The 20,656-nt window shown below is 42.2% G+C and overlaps 2 protein-coding genes across 2 annotated transcripts in view; one reads left to right on the top strand and one right to left on the bottom strand.

Moving 5' to 3' along the window:
- The window catches only part of MTMR8 (myotubularin related protein 8), a 194,575-nt gene extending 181,376 nt beyond the window's left edge, over positions 1-13,199 (bottom strand). Inside the window, 1 exon segment of the mRNA XM_055393229.2 lies at positions 13,067-13,199. Within this exon segment, the coding sequence (XP_055249204.2) occupies positions 13,067-13,090 (24 nt within the window). The 5' untranslated portion in view covers positions 13,091-13,199.
- A 2,865-nt stretch (positions 13,200-16,064) lies between these two features.
- LOC129535070 (profilin-1-like) lies at positions 16,065-16,526 on the top strand. Its single transcript, XM_055393656.1, has one exon. The coding sequence runs from the start codon at positions 16,065-16,067 to the stop codon at positions 16,524-16,526; it is 462 nt and encodes a 153-aa protein (XP_055249631.1).
- Positions 16,527-20,656: the final 4,130 nt, after the last annotated feature.

Raw genomic sequence — 20,656 nt, forward strand, 5'->3', positions numbered from 1 at the left:
CTCAGAGACTTTAATAGGTGAAAATTCATTAGCAATCTCCAGTGATTGTAGTGTCAACATATTTTACCTTAGAATCTTTTTTTTTTAAACAACTTATCTTGTGGGACAAAGTTTAGGAAATGCTGGTATAATTCAATCTGCTCATTTTACGGAAGCAGTATACTGTAGGGGTTAAGGGCACAAGCTTTTAAGTCACATACTGCTTCATTTCTCACCCTCAGCAAGTTGCTTAAGCTTTCCAGGTCCTGATTAATTTTTGAAATGAGGATAATAATAGTTATTTTTGTGTGTCTTAAATGAGTATATAAATATGCAATATTTACATAAAGCACTTAGAATAGTGCTTGGTACATAGTGATTGCTCAATAAAGGTTAGATATTATTATTTTATCCACAAGGAAAATGAGACCTAAGGTCACAGAGCAAGTCAATATCAGACGAGGTCTCCTGACTCCCTGTCCTGTATGGGTTTCTCAACTAATGAAAATGTCTTTGGAGATTATAAAAAACTCTTTCTAAAGCACTTAAATATTATTGCACCACAAAACCAAAAATAACTTCTAAAAAGACAACTTTAAAATAAAGCCCAGTGGTTTCTACAAATGACAGCTTAGCTGTGGTTTTCCAATTACAAAGTGAGATCAAAGGAGGAGGTTCTGGTAGTGAAAACAAACAAACAAACAAACAATTCCAATTCCTATAAAATATCAGACCACTGCCACCAGGGCTTCCTGGGTAGCCCTTCTCTTTACTGTAAGTAACAAGAGCCTTGGTACTCAGGATGCTCAGGAAAATACTCCTTTTTGAGATAGGCTGTTTTTTGAGACCTTCCAGTACTGATATACATATACATATATATATATATATATAGAGAGAGAGAGAGAGAGAGAGATGGAGATATAGATATGATATATGCTGCTAAGTCACTTCAGTCATGTCCAACTCTTTGCAACGCTATGGACCACAGCCTGCCAGACTCCTCTGTATATATATATATATGCCATTGTTTGGCTCTGATAGAGAAGGGAATACATAGGCATAAAACATTTAATTTCTGTCAGTCCCTTATCATAACTTATCTTAATCTTCATCATAGTCCCAAGATGTAGATATCATCTCCATTTTACAAATGAGGAAACTGAGACCCAGATCTTTTGAGTGATTTGGCCAAGAACTCAGAGTTAAGAAATAATATATCTGGAATTCAAACTTGGCTCTGTCCAAGGTTTCTCCCACTACATTATACTTTCCTTGATTGAAAGGATCAAAGCAAAGCCAACTGAATTTAGACTTCTGAGAACTGGAAGAGGAGTATGACTCTTATCTCTAGAAATCACATTTCCTTGATAAAGAAAAACACTTTACCATTTTTATATTGATTTATTTTGACCTTGCCTCATTATTAATTTGAGGTGGTTTATAATAAAAGACAAATCTACAATCAGGTTATCAGAACAAAAAATCAAAGCCATGAAAAGGAGGAGGAAGCAATAATGCTACATACAAGGACTAATGTAGTTAATATGACTGAACACTAAATTTGATTTTCAGCTTCTTGGAAGTCAAGCCAAAAGTTATCTGCTTTTAGGAAAGCTTCATATAAATTTTTATCTTAAGAGCAGGTAAGGTGGCTTGAAAAGAACTTTGTAAACAGTAAAGTACTATAAGTGTTAGTTAGTGTTAGTTACTCAGTCGTATCTGACTCTTTGCAAACCCATGGACTGTAGCCCCCCAGGTTTCTCTGGCCACAGAATTCTCCAGGCAATAATATTGGAGTGGGTAGCCATTCCCTTCTCCAGGGGATCTTCCAGACACAGGGATCAAACCTGTATTTCCTGCGTTAGCAGGCAGATTCTTTATCATCTGAGCCACCAGGGAAGCAGGAGGGGAAATTAGTGTTTGGTAAACACAGTTTCAGTGTTGCAGAAAAAAAAGTTCTAGAGATTTCTTGAAAAATAATGTGAATATACTGGGTCTATACCCAGATTTATAAGAAACGCCTTTAGACAACCCTAACATTTCTTGGTTCCTTGATGGCTTCTACATATGTAATGATGGACATCTGAAAGCTTGACATGGTATCACTACTCCCTTCTCTTGAACAGAATCCAGTGCTCTGCCTTTTGATTCTTTAGCCTAGCACACTGAATAGTATGCACTCACTCATACCTACACTTTGGCCTTTGGCAAATGCATTAACATTTACACTGAGAGCAAGTATGCTTCTGGAGTTGCTCAAAATTTTGGAATGCTTTGGAAAAAGATTTCTTGACTGTAGGAGGATATAAAATATAAAATGCCCCCTTTAGAGGGCAGAGCCAAACTGGCTGAGTAGGAGGACACAGAGTTTGCATCTCCTCACAGCTAGGGCACCTATCAGGCACTGGCCAGGAACCTCAGACACCTAAGGAGATGAGAGGAACCCTCGCACAATTGGGTAGGGTGTGGGGAAAAGGTAGGAGGGACAAGAAATGGAGGCCAGATAGAACTGGCAACCATGAAAGGTGGCTGAGAAAGAAGGAAGGGGTTCCCATGTTCAGAGGGGCCCACTTATGGCAAGAGAATCAGCAAAGTCAGGAAGAGATGTTCAGGGAATCACTGGATCAAAAGGGAACTACTCAGGCACCAGAGTGCGGGGTGGAACGCAGGCATGAACCTCTGCTCTTTGAGGCCTTCTCCAGCTACACAGGTCCTGAGGGCATGGGAGGGAGGGAGTAGGGGAGGAAAAGAGTAGGAAAGATGGGACCAGTGTGCCTCAGGGGTGGCTGAGAGAGCAGAGGGGTTCCCATGCCCACCCACAATGAAGGGATCAGCAGGGACTGAGACTTTCCAGAGACTGGGGAGGGGCGGGGAATGGCTATTATTTTCCCTGCCCACTCGAACAACAAGGGAACCTGTTGGGGTCCTGGGCCTGAAACTCCAACTTCTGAGGTCCCCTCCAGCTGCAAGTGTCCTGGAGGCAAGGGGGAAGTTCAGTTCAGTTCAGTAGCTCAGTCGTGTCCGAATCTTTGCAACCCCTTGGACTGCAACAGGCCAGGCCCCTCTGTCAATCACAAACTCCCAGAGTTTACCCAAACCCATGTCCATTGAGTCGGTGATGCCATCCAACGATTCCATCCTCTGTTGTCCTCTTCTTCAACTGCCTTCAATCTTGCTCAGCATCAGGGTTTTTTTCCCAATTAGTCAATTCTTCCTATCAGGGGGCGAAAATATTGGAGGTTCAGCTTCAGCATCAGTCCTTCCAATGAACATGCAGGACTGATCTCCTTTAGGATAGACTGGATGGATCTCCTTGCAGTCCAAGGGACTCTCAAGGGTCTTCTCCAATACCACAGTTCAAAAGCATCAATCCTTCAGTGCTCAGCTTTCTTTATGGCCCAACTCTCACATCCATACATGACTACTGGAAAAATAATAGCCTTGATTAGATGGACCTTTGTTGGCAAAATAATGTCTCTGCTTTTAAATATGCTGTCTAGGTTGCTCATAACTTTCCTTCCAAGGAGTAAGCATCTTTTAATTTCATTGCTGCAATCACCATCTGCAGTGACTTTGGAGTCCCCACAATAAAGTCAGCAACTGTACTTATGATGTACTCTGCATATATGTTAAATAAGCAGGGTGACAATATACAGTCTTGATGTACTCCTTTCCCAATTTGGAACCAGTCTGTTGTTCCATGTCCAGTTCTAACTGTTGCTTCCTGACCTGCATACAGATTTCTCAAGAGGCAGGTCAGGTAGTCTGATATTCCCATCTCTTTAAGAATTTTCCACAGTTTGTTGTGATCCATACAAGCAAAGGCTTTGGCATAGCGAATATAGCAGAAACAGATGTTCTCCTGGAATGCTCTTGCTTTTTCGATGATCCAGCTGATGTTGGCAATCTGATCTCTGGTTCCTCTGCCTTTTCTAAATTCAGCTTGAACATCTGGAACTTCACGGTTCATGTATTGCTGAAGCCTGGCTTGGAGAATTTTGAGCATTACTTTACTAGCGTGTCAGATGAGTACAATTGTGTGGTAGATTGAACAGTCTTTGGCATTTTCTTTCTTTGGGATTGGAATGAAACCTGACCTTTTCCAGTCCTGTGGCCACTGTTGAGTTTTCCAAGTTTGCTGGCATACTGAGTGCAGCACTTTCACAACACCAACTTTTAGGATTTTAAATAGCTCAACTGGAATTCCATCACCTCCAGTAGCTTTGTTTGTAGTGATGCTTCCTAAGGCCCACCTGAATTCACATTCCAGGAAGTCTGGCTCTAGGTGAGTGATCACACCATCTGATTATCTGGGTTGTAAAGATCTTTTTTGTACAGTTCTGTGTATTCTTGCCACCTCTTCTTAATATCTTCTGCTTCTGTTAGGTCCATACCATTTCTGTCCTTTATTGAGCCCATCTTTGCATGAAATGTTCCTTTGGTATCTCTAATTTTCTTGAAGAGATCTCTAGTCTTTCCCATTCTATTGTTTTCCTCTATTTCTTTGCACTAATCACTGAGGACGGCTTTCTTATCTTTCCTTGCTATTCTTTGGAACTCTACATTCAGATGCTTATATCTTTCCTTTTCTCCTTTGCTTTTTGCTTCTCTTCTTTCCACAGCTATTTGTAAGGCCTCCTCAGACAGCCATTTTCCTTTTTTGCATTTCTTTTTCTTGGGGATGGTTTTGATCCCTGTCTCCTGTATAATGTCATGAACCTCCATCCATAGTTCATCAGGCATGCTATCAGATCTAGTCCTTTAAATACATTTCCCACTTCCACTGTATAATCGTAAGGTATTTGATTTAAGTCATACCTGACTTAAGTCAGGTGCATTTAAGTCATGCACATTTGATTTTAGTCAAACCTGATCTAGTGGTTTTCCCTACTTTCTTCAGTTTAAGTCTGAATTTGACAATAAGGAGTTCATGATCTGAGCCACAGTCAGCTTCCGGTATTGTTTTTACTGACTGTATAAAGATTCTCCATCTTTGGCTCTAAAGAATATAATTAGTCAGATTTTGGTGCTGACCATCTGGCGATGTCCATGTGTAGAGCTTTCTCTTGTGTTGTTGGAAGAGGGTGTTTGCTATGACCAGTGCATTCTCTTGGCAGAACTCTCTTAGCCTGCTTCATTCTGTACTCCAAGGCCAAATTTGCCTGTTACTCCAGGTGTTTCTTGACTTCCTACTTTTGCACTGCAGTCCCCTATAATGAAAAGGATATCTATTTCGGGTGTTAATATTAAAAGGTCTTGTAGGTCTTCATAGAAACGTTCATCTTCAGCTTCTTCAGCATTACTGGTCGGGGCATAGACTTGGATTACTGTGATATTGAATGGTTTGCCTTGGATATGAACAGAGATCATTCTGTCGTTTCTGAGATTCATCCAAGTACTGCATGTCAGACTCTTGTTGACTGTGATGGCTGCTCCATTTCTTCTAAGGGATTCTTGCCCACAATAGTAGATATGATGGTCATCTGAGTTAAATTCACCCATTCCAGTCCATTTTAGTTCACTGATTCCTAGAATGTCGACATTCACTCTTACCATCTCCTGTTTGACCACTTCCAATTTGCCTTGATTCGTAGATAGACCTGACATTCCAGGTTCCTATGCAATATTGCTCTTTACAGCATCGGACCTTGCTTCCATCACCAGTCACACCCAGAACAGGACATTGTCTTCACTTTGGCTCTATCACTTCATTCTTTCTGGAGTTATTTCTCCACTCTTCTCCGGTAGCACATTGGGCACCTACTGACCTGGGGAGTTCATCTTTCAGTGCCCTATCTTTTTGCCTTTTCATACTGTTCATGGGGTTCTCAAGCCCAGAATCCTGAAGTAGTTTGCCATTCACTTCTCCAGTGGACCACATTTTGTCTGAACTCTCCACCATGACCCGTTATCTTGAATGGCCTTACATGGCATGGCTCATAGTTTCATTGAATTAGACAAGGCTGTGGTCCATGTGATTAGATTGGTTAATTTTCTGTTATTGTGGTTTCTGTCTGCCCTCTGATGCCCTCTCTCAGTGCCTACCATCTTACTGGAGTTTCTCTGATCTTGGACATGGGGTATGTCTTCATGGCCCTCGCTCCTGACCTTGGACATGGGCTATCTCCTCATGGTCCCTGCTCCTGACCTTGGCGGCTGCACAGCACTGAGTGGCGAGTGGCCAAGAGGACATACCCCATGCCTAAGGAGGCAAGGGGGGAAGGGGGTAAGAAAACTAGAAGAGAGACAGAAGGGTGCCCTTCAGGGGTGGCTGGGGGAGGGAAGGGGCTCCCACACTGAGAGTGACCCACCCATACTGATAGGATCAGCAGGGACTAGGAGAGACTTTTCAGGGATTGGAGGGGAGCAGCCAGTATTTCCCCTGCCTGCTCAGGCCCAAGCAAGTCTGCTGGGGTCCCTGGCCTAAACCTCCACCTTCTAAGGCCCTCTCCAACTATACTGAGACTAAGCCCCACCCCCAAAAGCCACCATAGGGCCTTTTCCTGCAGCGCTGGTTCTGAACCTAGCCAACCCACTAAGCCCCACTACCCAGGCCCAGGCTCCACTCCTGCATAAGCACCACTGCCCCACAGTCAAGACCTTTTCTGGCCTTTTAAAAATATTTATTTATTTATTTATTGCTATTGTGTGCTTTTTCCTGTTTCATTTATGTTTTTCTTCTAACATATATATTTTTATTTTTCTAATTATGTTTTTTATTCTTTGTTATTGATTGGCTCTTTTTCTTCTGCACTGCATAGCTTGTGGAATCTTGGTTTCTAGGCCAAGGGTCAGGCCTAAGCTCCTGTGGTGGGAGAACTGACTTCAAGCCACTGGACGAATTTAGAACCTCAGACCCCAGGGAACATTAATTATAGTGAGTTCTCCTGGAGGTCCTCATCTCAGCACTGAGACCTGGCTCTACCCAACCACCTGAAAACTCTAATGTTAAACGTCTCAGGCCAGACCAGTAAGACAAGAACACAGCCCTATCCATCAAAATACAAACAACAACAACAACAACAAAAAATAGGTTACAGACGAAGGAACAATGTAAAAACCTACAAGACCAACTAAATGAAGAGAAAATATGCAACATACCTGAAAAAGAATTCAGAATAATGATTGAAGATGATCCATAATCTCAGAAATAGAATGGAGGCAACAGATCAAGAAAATACAACAAATGTTTAACAAGAGCCAAGAAGAACTAAAGAACAAACAAGCAGTGATAAACAACTCAATGTGGGCAAGCTCAGTCGCTCAGTCATGTCTGACTCTTTGTGACCCCATGGACTGCAGCCTGCCAGGCTCTTCTGTTCATGCGATTTTGCCAAGCAAGAACACTGGAGTGGATTGTCATTTCCTTCCGCGGGGAATCTTCCTGACCAAGGGATCAAATCTGCAGCTCCTGCAACTCCTGCACTGACAGGCAGATGTTTTACCACTGAGCCACCTGGGAAAGCAAACAACCCAGTAGCTGAAATGAAAAAAAAAAAAAAACACACACTAGAAGGAATCAATAGTAGCTTAATTGAAGCAGAAGAATGAATAAGTGAACTGGAAGATAGAATAGTGGTAAAAACGGCCAAGGAGCAAAATAAAGAAAAAATAATGAAGAAAATTGAAGACAGTGTCACAGACATCTGTGCAACAACATTAAACACACCAACATTCAAATTATAGGGGTCCCAGAAGAAAACAAGAAAGAGAAAGGATGAAGAAAATATTTCAAGAGCTTATCGTCAAAACATTCCCTAATATGGGAAAGAAAATACCCTCCCAAGTACAGGAAGAGCAGAGTCCCACACAGGATAAACCCTAGGAGAAACACAAGAAGACACATAATCAAACTAACAAAAACTAAATACAAAGAAAAAAACGTTAAAAGCAGCAAGGGAAAAAAAAAATACAAGGGAATCCCCATAAGGTTAACTGATTTCTCAGCAGAAACTCTTCAGGCCAGAAGGGAGTGACAGGATATATTTAAAGTGATGAAACAGAAAAACTTACAATCAAGATTATTCTACCCAACAAGGATCTCATTCAGATTCAACAGAGAAATCAAAAGCATTACAGAGAAGCAAAAACTAAGAGAATTCAGCACCACCAGACCAGATTCACAACAAATGCTAAAGGAACTTCCATAAACAGGAAGCACAAGAGAAGAAAATCACCTACAAAAACAAACCCAGAACAGTTATAAAAATGGTAATAGAAACGTACATATTGATAAATACCTTAAATGTAAATGGATTAAATGCTCCAACGGAAAGACAAAGACTGGCTGAATGGATACAAAAAGAAAACCCATATATATATGCTGTCTACAAGAGACCCATTTCAAACCTAGGAATACATACAGACAGAATGTGAGAGGATGAAAAAGATACTAAATGTAAATCAAAAGAAATCTGGAGTAGCAATTCTCTTATCAGTTAAAATACACTTTAAAATAAAGACTATTACAACAGATAAGGAAGGACACTACATACTGATCAAGGGATCAATCTAAGAAGATATAACAGTTATAAATATTTATGCACTCAACATAGGAGCACCTCAATACACAAGGAAAATGCTAACAGCTGTAAAAAGGGAAATTGACAGTACTTTCTCTAGTTGTAATGAATGGGGGCTACTCTTTGTTGTGGTGTATGGGCTTCTCATTGTAGTGGCTTCTCTTATGGAACACAGACTCTAGGCACATGGACTTCAGTAGCTGCAGTACGTGGGCTCAGTAGTTGTGGCTCTTGGGCTCTACAGTGGGAGTTCAGTAGTTGTGGTACATGGCCTTTAGGTGCTCCATGGCATGTGGAATTCTTCTGTGGCAGGGGTAGAACTGGTGTCCTCTGCATTAGCAGGTCGTTTCCCATCCACTGTACCAACAGGGAAGTCTCTCATTGTAGTTTGACTTGCATTTCTCTAATAATTGAAACTCCAATACTTTGGCCACCTCATGCGACGAGTTGACTCACTGGAAAAGACTCTGATGCTGGGAGGGATTGGGGGTGGGAGAAGGGGACGACAGAGAATGAGATGGGTGGATGGCATCACCAACTCTATGGACATGAATTTGAGTGAACTCCGGGAGTTGGTGATGGACAGGGAGGCCTGACGTGCTGTGATTCATGGGGTCGCAAAGAGTCAGACAAGACTGAGCGACTGAACTGAACTGAACCGAATAATTATTGATGTCGAGCATCTTTTCATTTGCTTCTAGGCCATCTGTATGTTATCTTAGGAGAAATGTCTATTTGTGTCTTCTGCCCATTTTTTGATTGGGCTGTTTTTTTTTTTTTTTTACATTGAACTGCATGAGTTGTTTGTATATTTTAGAAATTAATTCTTTATCCATTGTTTTGTTTGCAAGTATATTTGCATTGAAGCTAGTTTTAATAATGTGCTTTGTCCTACTACATAGAGTAGGCATCCTCCATGAAAGGTAATTCTATTTTATATTAACTCTGCTGGGAATAAGCCTGTGGCTCCAATTCTTGGCCATTTAATTACTCTATTTCACTTGGGATTCTTTCACTCACCAAGGCCATGAGTTACCCTTCGTCCTCTTTATGTTAAAATGGCTGACTTTTCTTGGGATAGTTTTTACTAGAGTTATATTATTAGCTCTCTTAATATCCATCTGGACTCCTTATACCTTGGTAAATAATGCCTTATTCTGCATTTCCAAAAGTCTAGCCACTGGAGGAAATCTAACAAACTGTTGGATATGCCATCAGCACCCTACTCATTCGCTGAATACTGGGATCCCCTTGCTTTGGCTATCTCTAATCTTACTGGTAACTTTCTACCATATTTAGAACTCATCTACTTGAATCCACAGTTCCCTTTCCTTGTTTTCCTTGTTTGGAAACAGATAACACCCTAAAAAGTTCCTTAGGAATATGTGTCCCAATGAGGCCCTGTGGTTATCCAGAAACAAGAGATCCAACTTCCAAACACCCACTTTTATTTCACTGTTCAACAACAAAATATATTCTCATGATAACCCCCATATATTCCAACAAGGAAGGTTTCTAGGCTGCTCATATATAACCATCCCATGGTTGAATTCCATCCATGGAATTTTCCAGGCAAGGGTACTGGAGTGGGTTGCCATTTCCTTCTCCAGGGGATCTTCCCAACCCAGGGATCGAACCCAGGTCTCCCGCATTACAGGCAGACGTTTTAAAATTTGAGCCACTGAGGAAGCCCTCCATTTATGTATTTGTGGTTGGAAGGTCGCCACCTAGGGCATATCCTGCCTCAGTGCCCTAATACCAGGTTCTAATGTGCCCTAGGACTTTTAATCAGAGAAGGCAATGGCCACCCACTCCAGTACTATTGCCTGAAAAATCCCATGGGCAGAGGAGCCATGTAGGCTGCAGTCCATGGGGTCGCAAAGAGTCGGACATGACTGAGCGACTTCACTTCCACTTTTCACTTTCATGCATTAGAGAAGGAAATGGCAACCCACTCCAGTGTTCTTGCCTGGACAATCCCAGGGACGGGGGAGCCTGGTGGGCTGACATCTATGGGGTCACACAGAGTGGGACATGACTAAAGCGACTTAGCAGCAGCAGCAGCAGGACTTTTAATAGTTCATTTGACTGTGTTACATTTTTTGGAAATTACCAAATGGCACATACAGTCTACTTTCTACCTCTGCCAAGAAACCCCTTCTGAGGGATTTCAAAGGTTCCCAAGATTTATTTAAACCACACGGGGAATTGGCGCCACTGACAAAATTATTCAAAACCCCTCTGCTATCATAGCAGAAACAGCTAACACCACAGCTAAAACATTAAGTGCCCAAAAAGACTCCCTGAATTTACTTGCTCGTCTTGTGTTAGATAAAAGTTTTTCCTTGGATACCTTCTAGCAGAACTTGGAAGAGTCTGTGTCATCTTAAATACCACCTGTTGTACCTGGATAAATGCCCCTGATATAATACAAACTTAAATTGGAATCTTACAAAACAAGGTCACTTGACTTCATGCTGATAGTCTTACTACTTCCCTAATGTTTGGTTTGTTCAGTTCAGTTCAGTTCAGTCAGTCAGTCATGTCCAACTCTTTGCGACCCCATGAATCACAGCACGTCAGGCCTCCCTGTCCATCACCAACTCCCGGAGTTCACTCAAACTCATGTCCATCGAGTCGGTGATGACATCCAGCCATCTCATTCTCTGTCGTCCCCTTCTCCTCCTGCCCCCAATCCCTCCCAGCATCAGAGTCTTTTCCAGTGAGTCAACTCATCGCATGAGGTGGCCAAAGTATTGGAGTTTCAGCTTTAGCATCAGTCCTTCCAATGAACACCCAGGACTGTTCTCCTTTAGAATGGACTGGTTGGATCTCCTTGCAGTACAAGGGACTCTCAAGAGTCTTCTCCAGCACCACAATTCAAAAGCATCAATTCTTGTTTAGTTTGTTACCCTCAAACATTGGATCTTGGTTCAAAACTGTTTTGCAAACTGGGTTATTACTCTTAATAACTGCTATCGATTTATTTATATTAATAAAGTGCTTCCTTAAATTGATTAGCAGCAGCATACTTAACCATTCTACTGCTCAGCTGATACTCATCCAAATCGATATACTTGAGGCAGCACAACATCATGTTGCTTCCAATGAATTTTCCAATCTATCTACTGATTCATTCACAAACCACCCTTTAAACGACATGATGGACCTGGAGCAGACAATCAACTCTGACTATGTGGGAATAAGAATTGCTCCAATGATGTTTTCTTCAGGAAAAGGCATGGGCAAAAGGGGGAAAAGTGAAAATAACTATGTCAGGAATGACTAAGACATGACCTAAAGACCTCCGTATTTGCTACCAATGCTGGACTTTAGCTGAACACTCTAAATTAAAACTTGAATAGTCGCTAAGTTTCTAAAAGGAAATATTGATGTTGAGAACTAGACTTTATCTTCCTAAGAAAACACAACTGTCCCTAGTAATGACTGAGATGCATTCCATAACTCAATCTTATGTATAGAATAATTTTACCCTCCCATCCAAATTGTTGGTAAACAACTTGCATAACCCTGCATTGACTTCCCTCTTCCTGTAAAAACCCTAGCCAATTTCCCCTTGTAGGACACTATTCTGGTTTCTTCTAGACTTTCTGTGATCCCTGAATTGCAATTCTAAGACCCCAAATAAACTTTTTGCCTCTTCACAGTTATTAATCCTTATGTTTGATGTGGATTTAAATTAGCCTGGGCCATATCTCTTATGATCGATAGAAAAAATTAAGCACAAACTAGTTTTAACCCTTCCTTGTTCTCAGCCTGATAGTAGAAAGAAAACTGACAGGAAGGAAGTGAATATGAAAAGAAAGAGGCTGGAGTTGGGGGAATAAAGAGTAGTGTCTGGAAAGAAAAGACGTAGAAGAGGCTCTAACTAGGGTCAGCTGTACGCAGACACCAACTGGCCTAGCAATGTCACCTCTACGTTTTTTCTTTCTGGATGAGCAGAGCCAGGTCCACTCTGTTACACCTCTTTCCTATAGCCCAGCTCGGGGCTGGACAGATGCTTTTGCCCCAAACCCACGCATGCAAGCTGGGGAGCTGGGCTGATGGTCTGAGCAATCATTGGGGCAGAAGTCAAGAGGCAGGTTGGAGTCAAGAAGAGGGCAGGGAAACCCTGGATAAAGGAAGTAACCCTCTGGGAGGCAATACCACGCGGGGTATTCAAGAAAGGCTGTTACAAGTGCAGCAAGTCTGTATAAAAGGCTAGAGTAAAGGGGTGTATGAGGTAACCGCTGGGGAGCCACGAGGAGCTGGGACTGGAGGAGACAGGACAGAGAGGGACCCGACAGGCAACCACCCAGCGCGGAGGCGGTGTCAAGCGAGAGAACGGCTGGTACAGAACCACCTCTCCTTTGCGCGCCGCAGCCGCCTGCAGGCAGGTCCCAAGGAGAAGAAAGTTCAGTTTGGGTGAACCAAGGAATATTACTCCGGTCCCGCGCGAAAGAGGGAGTCAAAGAGCACCCTAAGGGTTGAGAGCGTGTACCTGGGCTTGCGGCTGAGCTTAGAGAGGGAATCCCCGGCTCCCAGCCTCGCCGATCTCTTCTTACCTTGGGCACCGTGATATGGTCCATGACCGCGGTTCCCCACACCCGAAATCCTTAGTGCAACTCAGGCTGCTGCCACCACCACAGTTCTAGCAGCCTTCTTGCCCAACCCTGGTTCTAGCCCCCGCCCTTCCTCTCGTGCTTCAAGCTCTCGTCACTTGACCCTGGCGGAGGGTTCTCTCGCGACACTTCGCCTTCTGCCGCTAACGCCATCTTGCTTCCTGGCAATGCCCTTTCTTTTGGGCGATCCTGTCAAAATGCCATTCCTTTGGTAGGGGTGTGTACTCAGTAACGTCCGACTCTTAGCGACCCTTTGGATTACAACCCACCAGGCTCCTCTGTCCATGGGATTATCCAGGCAAGAATACTGGAGTGGGTTGCTATTTTTTACTCCAAGGGATTTTCTCTACCCAGGGATGGAAGCGGAGTCTCTTGCATCTCCTACTTTGGCAGGCAGATTATTTACCACTGCGCCATTTGGGAAGAGAAACTGCTAAATATACATTCTAACTTTCTAAGAACCCTTGGTTTAAGTAAAAGTCAGTGATTGGGAGCTTTTTTCATATTGTTTAAGGGAAAAGTTACTAGGATTGTAGACAGGAGGCAGAACAGTAACATTAGACACACAAATATTTCTAAGACTGCTTCCATTTTCTTAAGAGTACAAACAGCAACAACAACAACAGATTGTCCTAGTTCAGACTTCAGGTTTGGCCCAGGAATTCTTAAGTCTCAGACTCAAGTGCTGGCACCCTTCTCACATCCCATGATGCTGTAAGGATTCTGAGTACCAATATCATTCCACACTTCTTTAATGTTAACAGATGGCACCAGTCAGAGATAACATAGACTACTTTGTGGTGATGACTGAGTTTCTGATGAGCTTCCTGTGAGACCCTGGGCAAGTCACTATAGAATATTTTTGAGATGGTTTATATTTTCCTTTCACTCCTCTCAACCAGGGGGAGTCTACTGCCATCAACCTAGTTAAAGCCTGGACTATTAGAGTAGCCTCATAACTTTGTCATCAAAGATGTGGGAAAAGGACCAGAGACCCACCGGACCACCTCTCAGATGAGGTGCAGCTACTCTGTAGTGTTCTCTGAATCAGGCTTGTGATGGCAAAAAGAATAGTCTGGGAGTCGAAAAACCTGGATTTTACTCTCAGGTCTGCTACTAACTTGCGGTGTGACCTTGAGCAAATCATGTCACCTCTCTGGGCCCTGTATTCTAGCTGAAACCTCTATCTTGCCTGAATTATTGACACAGTTTGGTTGCCATGTTTTGGCCCTGGTTCCCCTAGAATCTGTCCTCAATACGGCATCTTCCAGACTCTAGAATCTATAGTGATGTCACTCCTTTGCTTGAAACCTACCAGTGGCTCTCCATTTCAGAGTAAAATCCAAATCTTTACATGGCTTAAAATAAGCCTACATGTGATCTAAGCCTAGTGCCTCTCTGACTGTATCTTCTATCACCCTTTTCTTTCTCTCTTTATGTTATATTGATCTTCTTGTTGTTTCTCAAATATATCATACATTCTCCTGCCTCAGAAGCACTTGCTGTTCCCTCTGAATAGAATGCTCTTCCCCCAGATATCCATATGTTCACTCCCTCATCTCTGTCTGGTCTCTGGTCAAATTCACAATGTCAGAGAATCCTACTTGAGCACCTTATATCAAATAAAACCACCACTACTTCTTCCCCAGAATTCTCTATCGTCTTAACATTTTTTCTTTATATTAATAATTATGAACACCACCTTATATACTATAAATGTCCTTGTCAGTTATTTGTCTCCCCTCTAGGATGTCAGCTTCATGAGGCCAGGGACTTTTTGTTCACTGCTAGATCTCCAAAGTCTGGAACAGACCTGGAACACAGTAGGTATTCAATAAATATTTGTTGAATAAGTGAATTTTCTAAACTACTCCAAATTTTCTCTCCATTAACTTTAGCCATTTCTCCTAACAGTTCCTACTTAAGGCAAGTTAGTGTCATTTCAGAGGAAATTAAGGTAGAGATGGTGATTTGTCAAAGGTTTCAGAATAATCACATATCAGATTGGACCCTCATAGGAGTAGATAGCATCTGGGACTAAGAAGCAAAATGTGGAAGAAAAAAGTATTAGATTCATAAAACATTTTCTGTGAAAGGGATTCTATTATCATTTATTATTTTTTGTCTTCTGCCATTATGATATCAGCTCTCTGAGATTTTTCTCTGTTCACTGCTGTAACCCAATGCTTGGAAAAGTACTTGGCAAATAGTGAATGCTTGATAAATGCTTGCTGAATGATTAGATGAAAATGAATTACTCTAGACTCACAGCTGGTGTGGGCCATAGGATAAACAACTAGGTGGAAAGAATCTGAAGACAGGAAATCATTAGGAAGCTATTATGTTCATCCAAAAAGAGTTGTAAGCTAGTGGGGCTGTGGGTTTTTTTACTTTGTACCTACAGCTTAGGTCTCAGATTAGCCAACATCTGAGTACTAGTTGCTGCACTAAATCTCACCTGTCCTGCTTTATATCCAAAGCTCCAAGTCAAATATTACTCAGTTATGTTCTACATTGAGGAATTTTCTGATATTGGGGGTTGGTGTTTCTCCCATGGTATCCTAGGGAAGTAAGTAGATGTGCTTCGCCCCAATATCTCACTAGCTGGAGATACAACCACTGAAAGCTACTGCCAAAGGTCATCCATGATGTGGTGAATTATGACAGTTTAACAAGTCACAGAGCCTTTGTGACCTCACTCCTGCTCCAAAGATAGCTTGATAAGTCACAACAGAGAGCAGCTGGGGCATAACTTCACACAAGTCATCAAGACCTCCTCCACCTTGCTGCTGGGGAGAGGCCTTCAAAAACAGACTGTGTTTTTTGCTTACTTCAGTCTCAGCTTATCAGTCATCTTGACCCAACTACTAACAAATTTCTTTTGAAGACCTACTTGCCAGAAATCACTTTATTCATCTTTTAAAGACAGCTTACCTGAACCATGCAGTGCATAGGGGATATCAGTGAAGATGTCTGGCAAGACTGTATCACCCTCTTCCTACAGACTGGGATGTGCTGTGATGCAGCAATAATCACCAATTCCCCACCTTGGTTGTTAGCTTCTTATCCTGAAGGCAACCTGTTCCAACTGACCCAGGAAGAAATTCAGATCTTGCTGGTGAGAGAAGAGAGAGAGAAGTTGTTTCTTCAGGGAATCACCCTTGCAGGGACCAAATGCTTGTTGATCCGGGACAACCTATACACTGAGGGCAACAACACCATGGATCTCCGCACCAAAGGCCAGAGTCGGGGCAGCCAAGCAGTGACAGTAGTTCAGATCGAGTCTGTATACCTTGTGCTGATGGGGCAAAAAGGAACAGAAGGAGGGCCTCTCAACCTCAAGGCTTTTGAGATGGCGGGTTACATCAAAGAGGCCATTCATCAACACATGGTCCATTTCTAAGTAAATAAAAAGGCCTTGGTGTTTGACCTGGAATTTGAATTCAGTGTTATCTGATTCACCTTCCAGATTAACAGTCTTGAAGAAAATAAAGGGAAATTCCAGATCAGGTTTGGAAATGTGTGTGTGTGTGTGTGTGTGTATGCTTGTTAGGAGAGGAGCATATTGGGGAGTGAGTATTCAAGCATTTGAGTTTCTGCACCCTTTTTACACCTAGAACACCATCTCTCCCATCTCAGTACTTGAAGGGAAGAGTACTGGACTGGGAACTAGAAAATCTTGGTTGTACTCCCAACTGTTTTCTAACTATGGTATCTTTCTCTCTCTATACCTCGGTTTCCTTATCTGTACAATGAGGGAGTACTATTTCTCTAAGGGCCATATAAGCTCTGGAAATCTGTGATTTTGTAACAATCACATATATCCTTCAAAATTCAACACAAGTACTACCTCCTCAAGGAATCTTTCTTTGCCTGCATCAACCTTTAGGGCTGACCCTAATTTGAATTACTAGAGTACTAACTCTGTGGGTAATTTGTATGTACTTAATCTTACTCTCGGAGAAGGCAATGGCACCCCACTCCAGTACTCTTGCTTGGAAAATCCCATGGATGGAGGAGCCGGGTAGGCTGCAGTCCATGGGGTCGCTAAGAGTCGGACACGACTGAGAGACTTCCCTTTCACTTTTCACTTTCATGCATTGGAGAAGGAAATGGCAACCCACTTCAGTATTCTTGCGTAGAGAATCCCAGGGACAGGGGAGCCTGGTGGGCTGCCATCTATGGGGTCACACGGAGTCGGACACGACTGAAGTGACTTAGCAGCAGCAGCAGCAGCAGCAATCTTACTCTGCCCAGCATTTCTTGGATGATTGTCCCATAATCTTGTTTAACCTTTCACACACGCATTAGTTTTGTTTCCCAATTTTATTATAATCTGCAAAAAAACGACAGATTGTTGCCTTCTACTTCTCTTTTCCACTTCTGTGGTAACCCATCATGGGGCTTTGCCAGGGGAGTTGGCTATATGGATAAAATAAATTATCAGGAAAAGAGAGATTTTTCAAAGTGGGGATTCTGCTGCATGTGGATGATCCAGAGTGTTTGTGGGTAGATTTTATTCTTCCAATATGTGGCTCACCTTTGGACTATTTATCTGTTCATTGTTGTCACCATTAGGGCATACATGGGTGAGCAGAAGTTAAGAAAGGAGGTAAAAAGCTCTAACCATGCCATCTGGCTTGTTGCTAGCTACTCTGGACAAGCTGGTGTGAAAGAAGACAGGAATGAGAAAGATGAGATTGAATAATAAACCATACACTTCTTGCCTGGAGAATTCCATGGACAGAAGAGTTGGGAAGGCTACAGTCTCTGAGGTCACAAAAAGTTGGACATGATTGAGTGACTATCACTCATTTGACCCTACTGCCACCAGGAACAGTAATTATGGAAAGCTTTATTCTCTGTCAATTTCAGGGAATGGCTTTAATACCCGCCATATATACCCTCACAAGCCGATAAAGGTCGAAGTTTAAACATGGAGGTTGTCAAAAATCTGTTCTATTCAATACAGATATAATGTTAGTCATATATGTAACTTATTTTAACTTATTTTAATAGTTACTTTAAAAAGGAAAAATGATACAGTTGAATTAAATTTTAAGAATGTAGGATGTGTTTTATTTAACCAAGTATATCCAAAATATTATTATTTAAACATATAATCAATAAAAATATTATTGATGAGATATGTTATATGTTTTCATGCCAAGGCTTCAAAATCTGGTGTGCATGGGTTCCCTGGTGGCTCGGTGGTAATGCACCCACCTGCCAAGCAGAAGCGAGTTTGATCCCTGGGTCGGGAAGATTCCCTGGAGAAGGAAATGGCAACCCACTCCAGTATTCTTGCCTGGAAAATCCCATGGACAGAAGAGGCTGTCAGGCTACAGTCCCTGGGGTTGCAAAAGAATCAGACACAACTTAGCAACTAAACAAAATCTTTTGTGCATTTTACATTTGTAACACTTCTCACTTCAAACAAGCTTAATTTCAAATGCTCAGTAATCATAAGTATCTAGTGGCTACTGTATTTGGCAATGTGGGTCTAGGCCAACCTCATCCAGTTTTTGAAACGTCTCTACAATATCCTTGCCAGCACATTCATCCATCCATCCAACACTCTTCATGCCAAGTATTGGCTAGGTAATTAATAAAAATGTTAAAAATAAGAGAAAAGAAATTTCTTAAATATAATTCTTGTGGGGACAAGACAAATGAAAAAAATAATTTGCAATACAATGAGGTAGATGGTATGAAAAAGTTTGTTTGTACAAATATGTATTGAGCTCCTGCTATGTAAACAAAGTACACAATAACTCTGTGTTCATTGAGCTTATATTCTAATGAAAGAAACAGAATATATGTCAGGAGATAAGTGTCATGCAACAAAGCAGTAAAAAGAGAGGTAGAGAGTGAAGGGAAGGACTGTTTTAAATGGGAGATCAGGGACAGCTTCTCAGGAAAGGTGATATCTGTACAAGGGCCTAATGAAATGAGGAATTAAGTGATGTCAAGAACTAGGGGAAGTGCTGCAGGTAGAGAGAAGAACCATTCAAAGGCCCTGAGGCAGGAGTGTGCCTGTTCTTTTGAGGAACTATCAGGAGACCCATGTGGTTGCAGCCTCCCAGGACAATGCTACTTTCCCTTCTCACTCGCAGCATTCTCAAAAATGGTTGTGAGACAGTAAATGCTGCTGTCTTCTGGGGTAGAACAGCAAAGCAGAGCAAATAGTCTCATTGCCTTCCTTTTGGATCCTCTCTTTCTAGTGAAATTGCTGTAACTTTTATCTTGGCAGCCATATTATACTTCTGTCTCACACTGAGATTTTGGTTAACTAAACCCCCTTAGGCTTTTTCACATTGGCTTCTGTTAAGAAAAGAGCTTGAAATGGTGGTAGGGCAATAAGCCAGGGAAAAAAATTAAATGTGAAAGTGGCTTCAGTAGAACCTTTTTCTTGGATAGAGCCTCAATGTGGCTTACTACATACCCCTGAAGGGAAAGAAAGAGAGGTGAGATGGAGGGTAAAGAAGGAAAATTCTTAAGATAATTGAGCCTTCTACATTATTCTTTACAGCCTGAATCTCCAAAACATAAAGACATGCTCAGAAATTAGGGCCATTGAGGAAAATGGCCTTGCCAATTAGAAAGGCCCAAGCAAATCTTTCATTAGAGGATAAGCTAAAGTATTCAGATTCTCAATTGAACAGGAGGCTTAATTGGATGTATGACTGACTGTGGACCAGAGTGGTAAGCTGGGAAGAGGAAGGGAACTTACATAGTGGTCACTTAACAGAGATCCTGCCCTTTTGAGCCAGAAAGAAGTACTTCACTGTGGTACAAGACCATGCTTTCCTGTTGCCATGGTGAAGTCTTTCCCTAGAAACTGTGCCTTGTACAAGTAAGGTACAACTGAATGAAGAGAAAAATTCATTTGGACTGTTCTATTACCAGAAGGGATAAGAAGGACAGGCTACATGAGAGCTCAGGGTCAATACAGAGAAACTTGAGCCTTTCTATGAGGATTCATTTCCTCTCTCCATCCACCCTGTGTGCCCTTCCTGTTTTGGGTACTCACAGTGAATTCTGAACCTAGCCTTAACCTTCATCTGCCACCTTGATGCCCACTTATCCTTTCTTGTACTCTGCAGTCCAGTCACACTGAATAATTCATTGTTTTCATCACATGCTTCACAATTTCCTGAACAATGTTCTCAGAATTCACTATTACTTGCCCTCACCTTCTCTAACAATCACAAGCCAGTGCCCAACTTATTTGTCTAGACCAAGCCACCAGGTGGAGAAGGTAATGGCAAGCCACTCCAGTACTCTTGCCTAGAAAATCGCATGGACAGAGGAGCCTGGTGGGCTGCAGTCCATGGGGTCGCTACTAGTCGGACACGACTGAGTGACTTCCCTTTCACTTTTCACTTTCACACATTGGAGAAGGAAATGGCAACCCACTCCAGTCTTCTTGCCTGGAGAATCCCGGGGAAAGCGGAACCTGGTCGGCTGCCGTCTATGGGGTCGCACAGAGTCAGACACGACTGAAACGACTTAGCAGTAGCAGCAGCCACC

This window comes from Moschus berezovskii, chromosome X, assembly GCF_049115385.1.
Source record: "Moschus berezovskii isolate FMDL1 chromosome X, NW_MosBer_1.0, whole genome shotgun sequence".
NCBI classification, from domain to species: domain Eukaryota; kingdom Metazoa; phylum Chordata; class Mammalia; order Artiodactyla; family Moschidae; genus Moschus; species Moschus berezovskii.

What these genes read in the sequence shown, in the direction of transcription:
- LOC129535070 (XM_055393656.1), top strand. Translation starts at nt 16,065, where the DNA reads ATGCAGTGCATAGGGGATATCAGTGAAGATGTCTGGCAAGACTGTATC.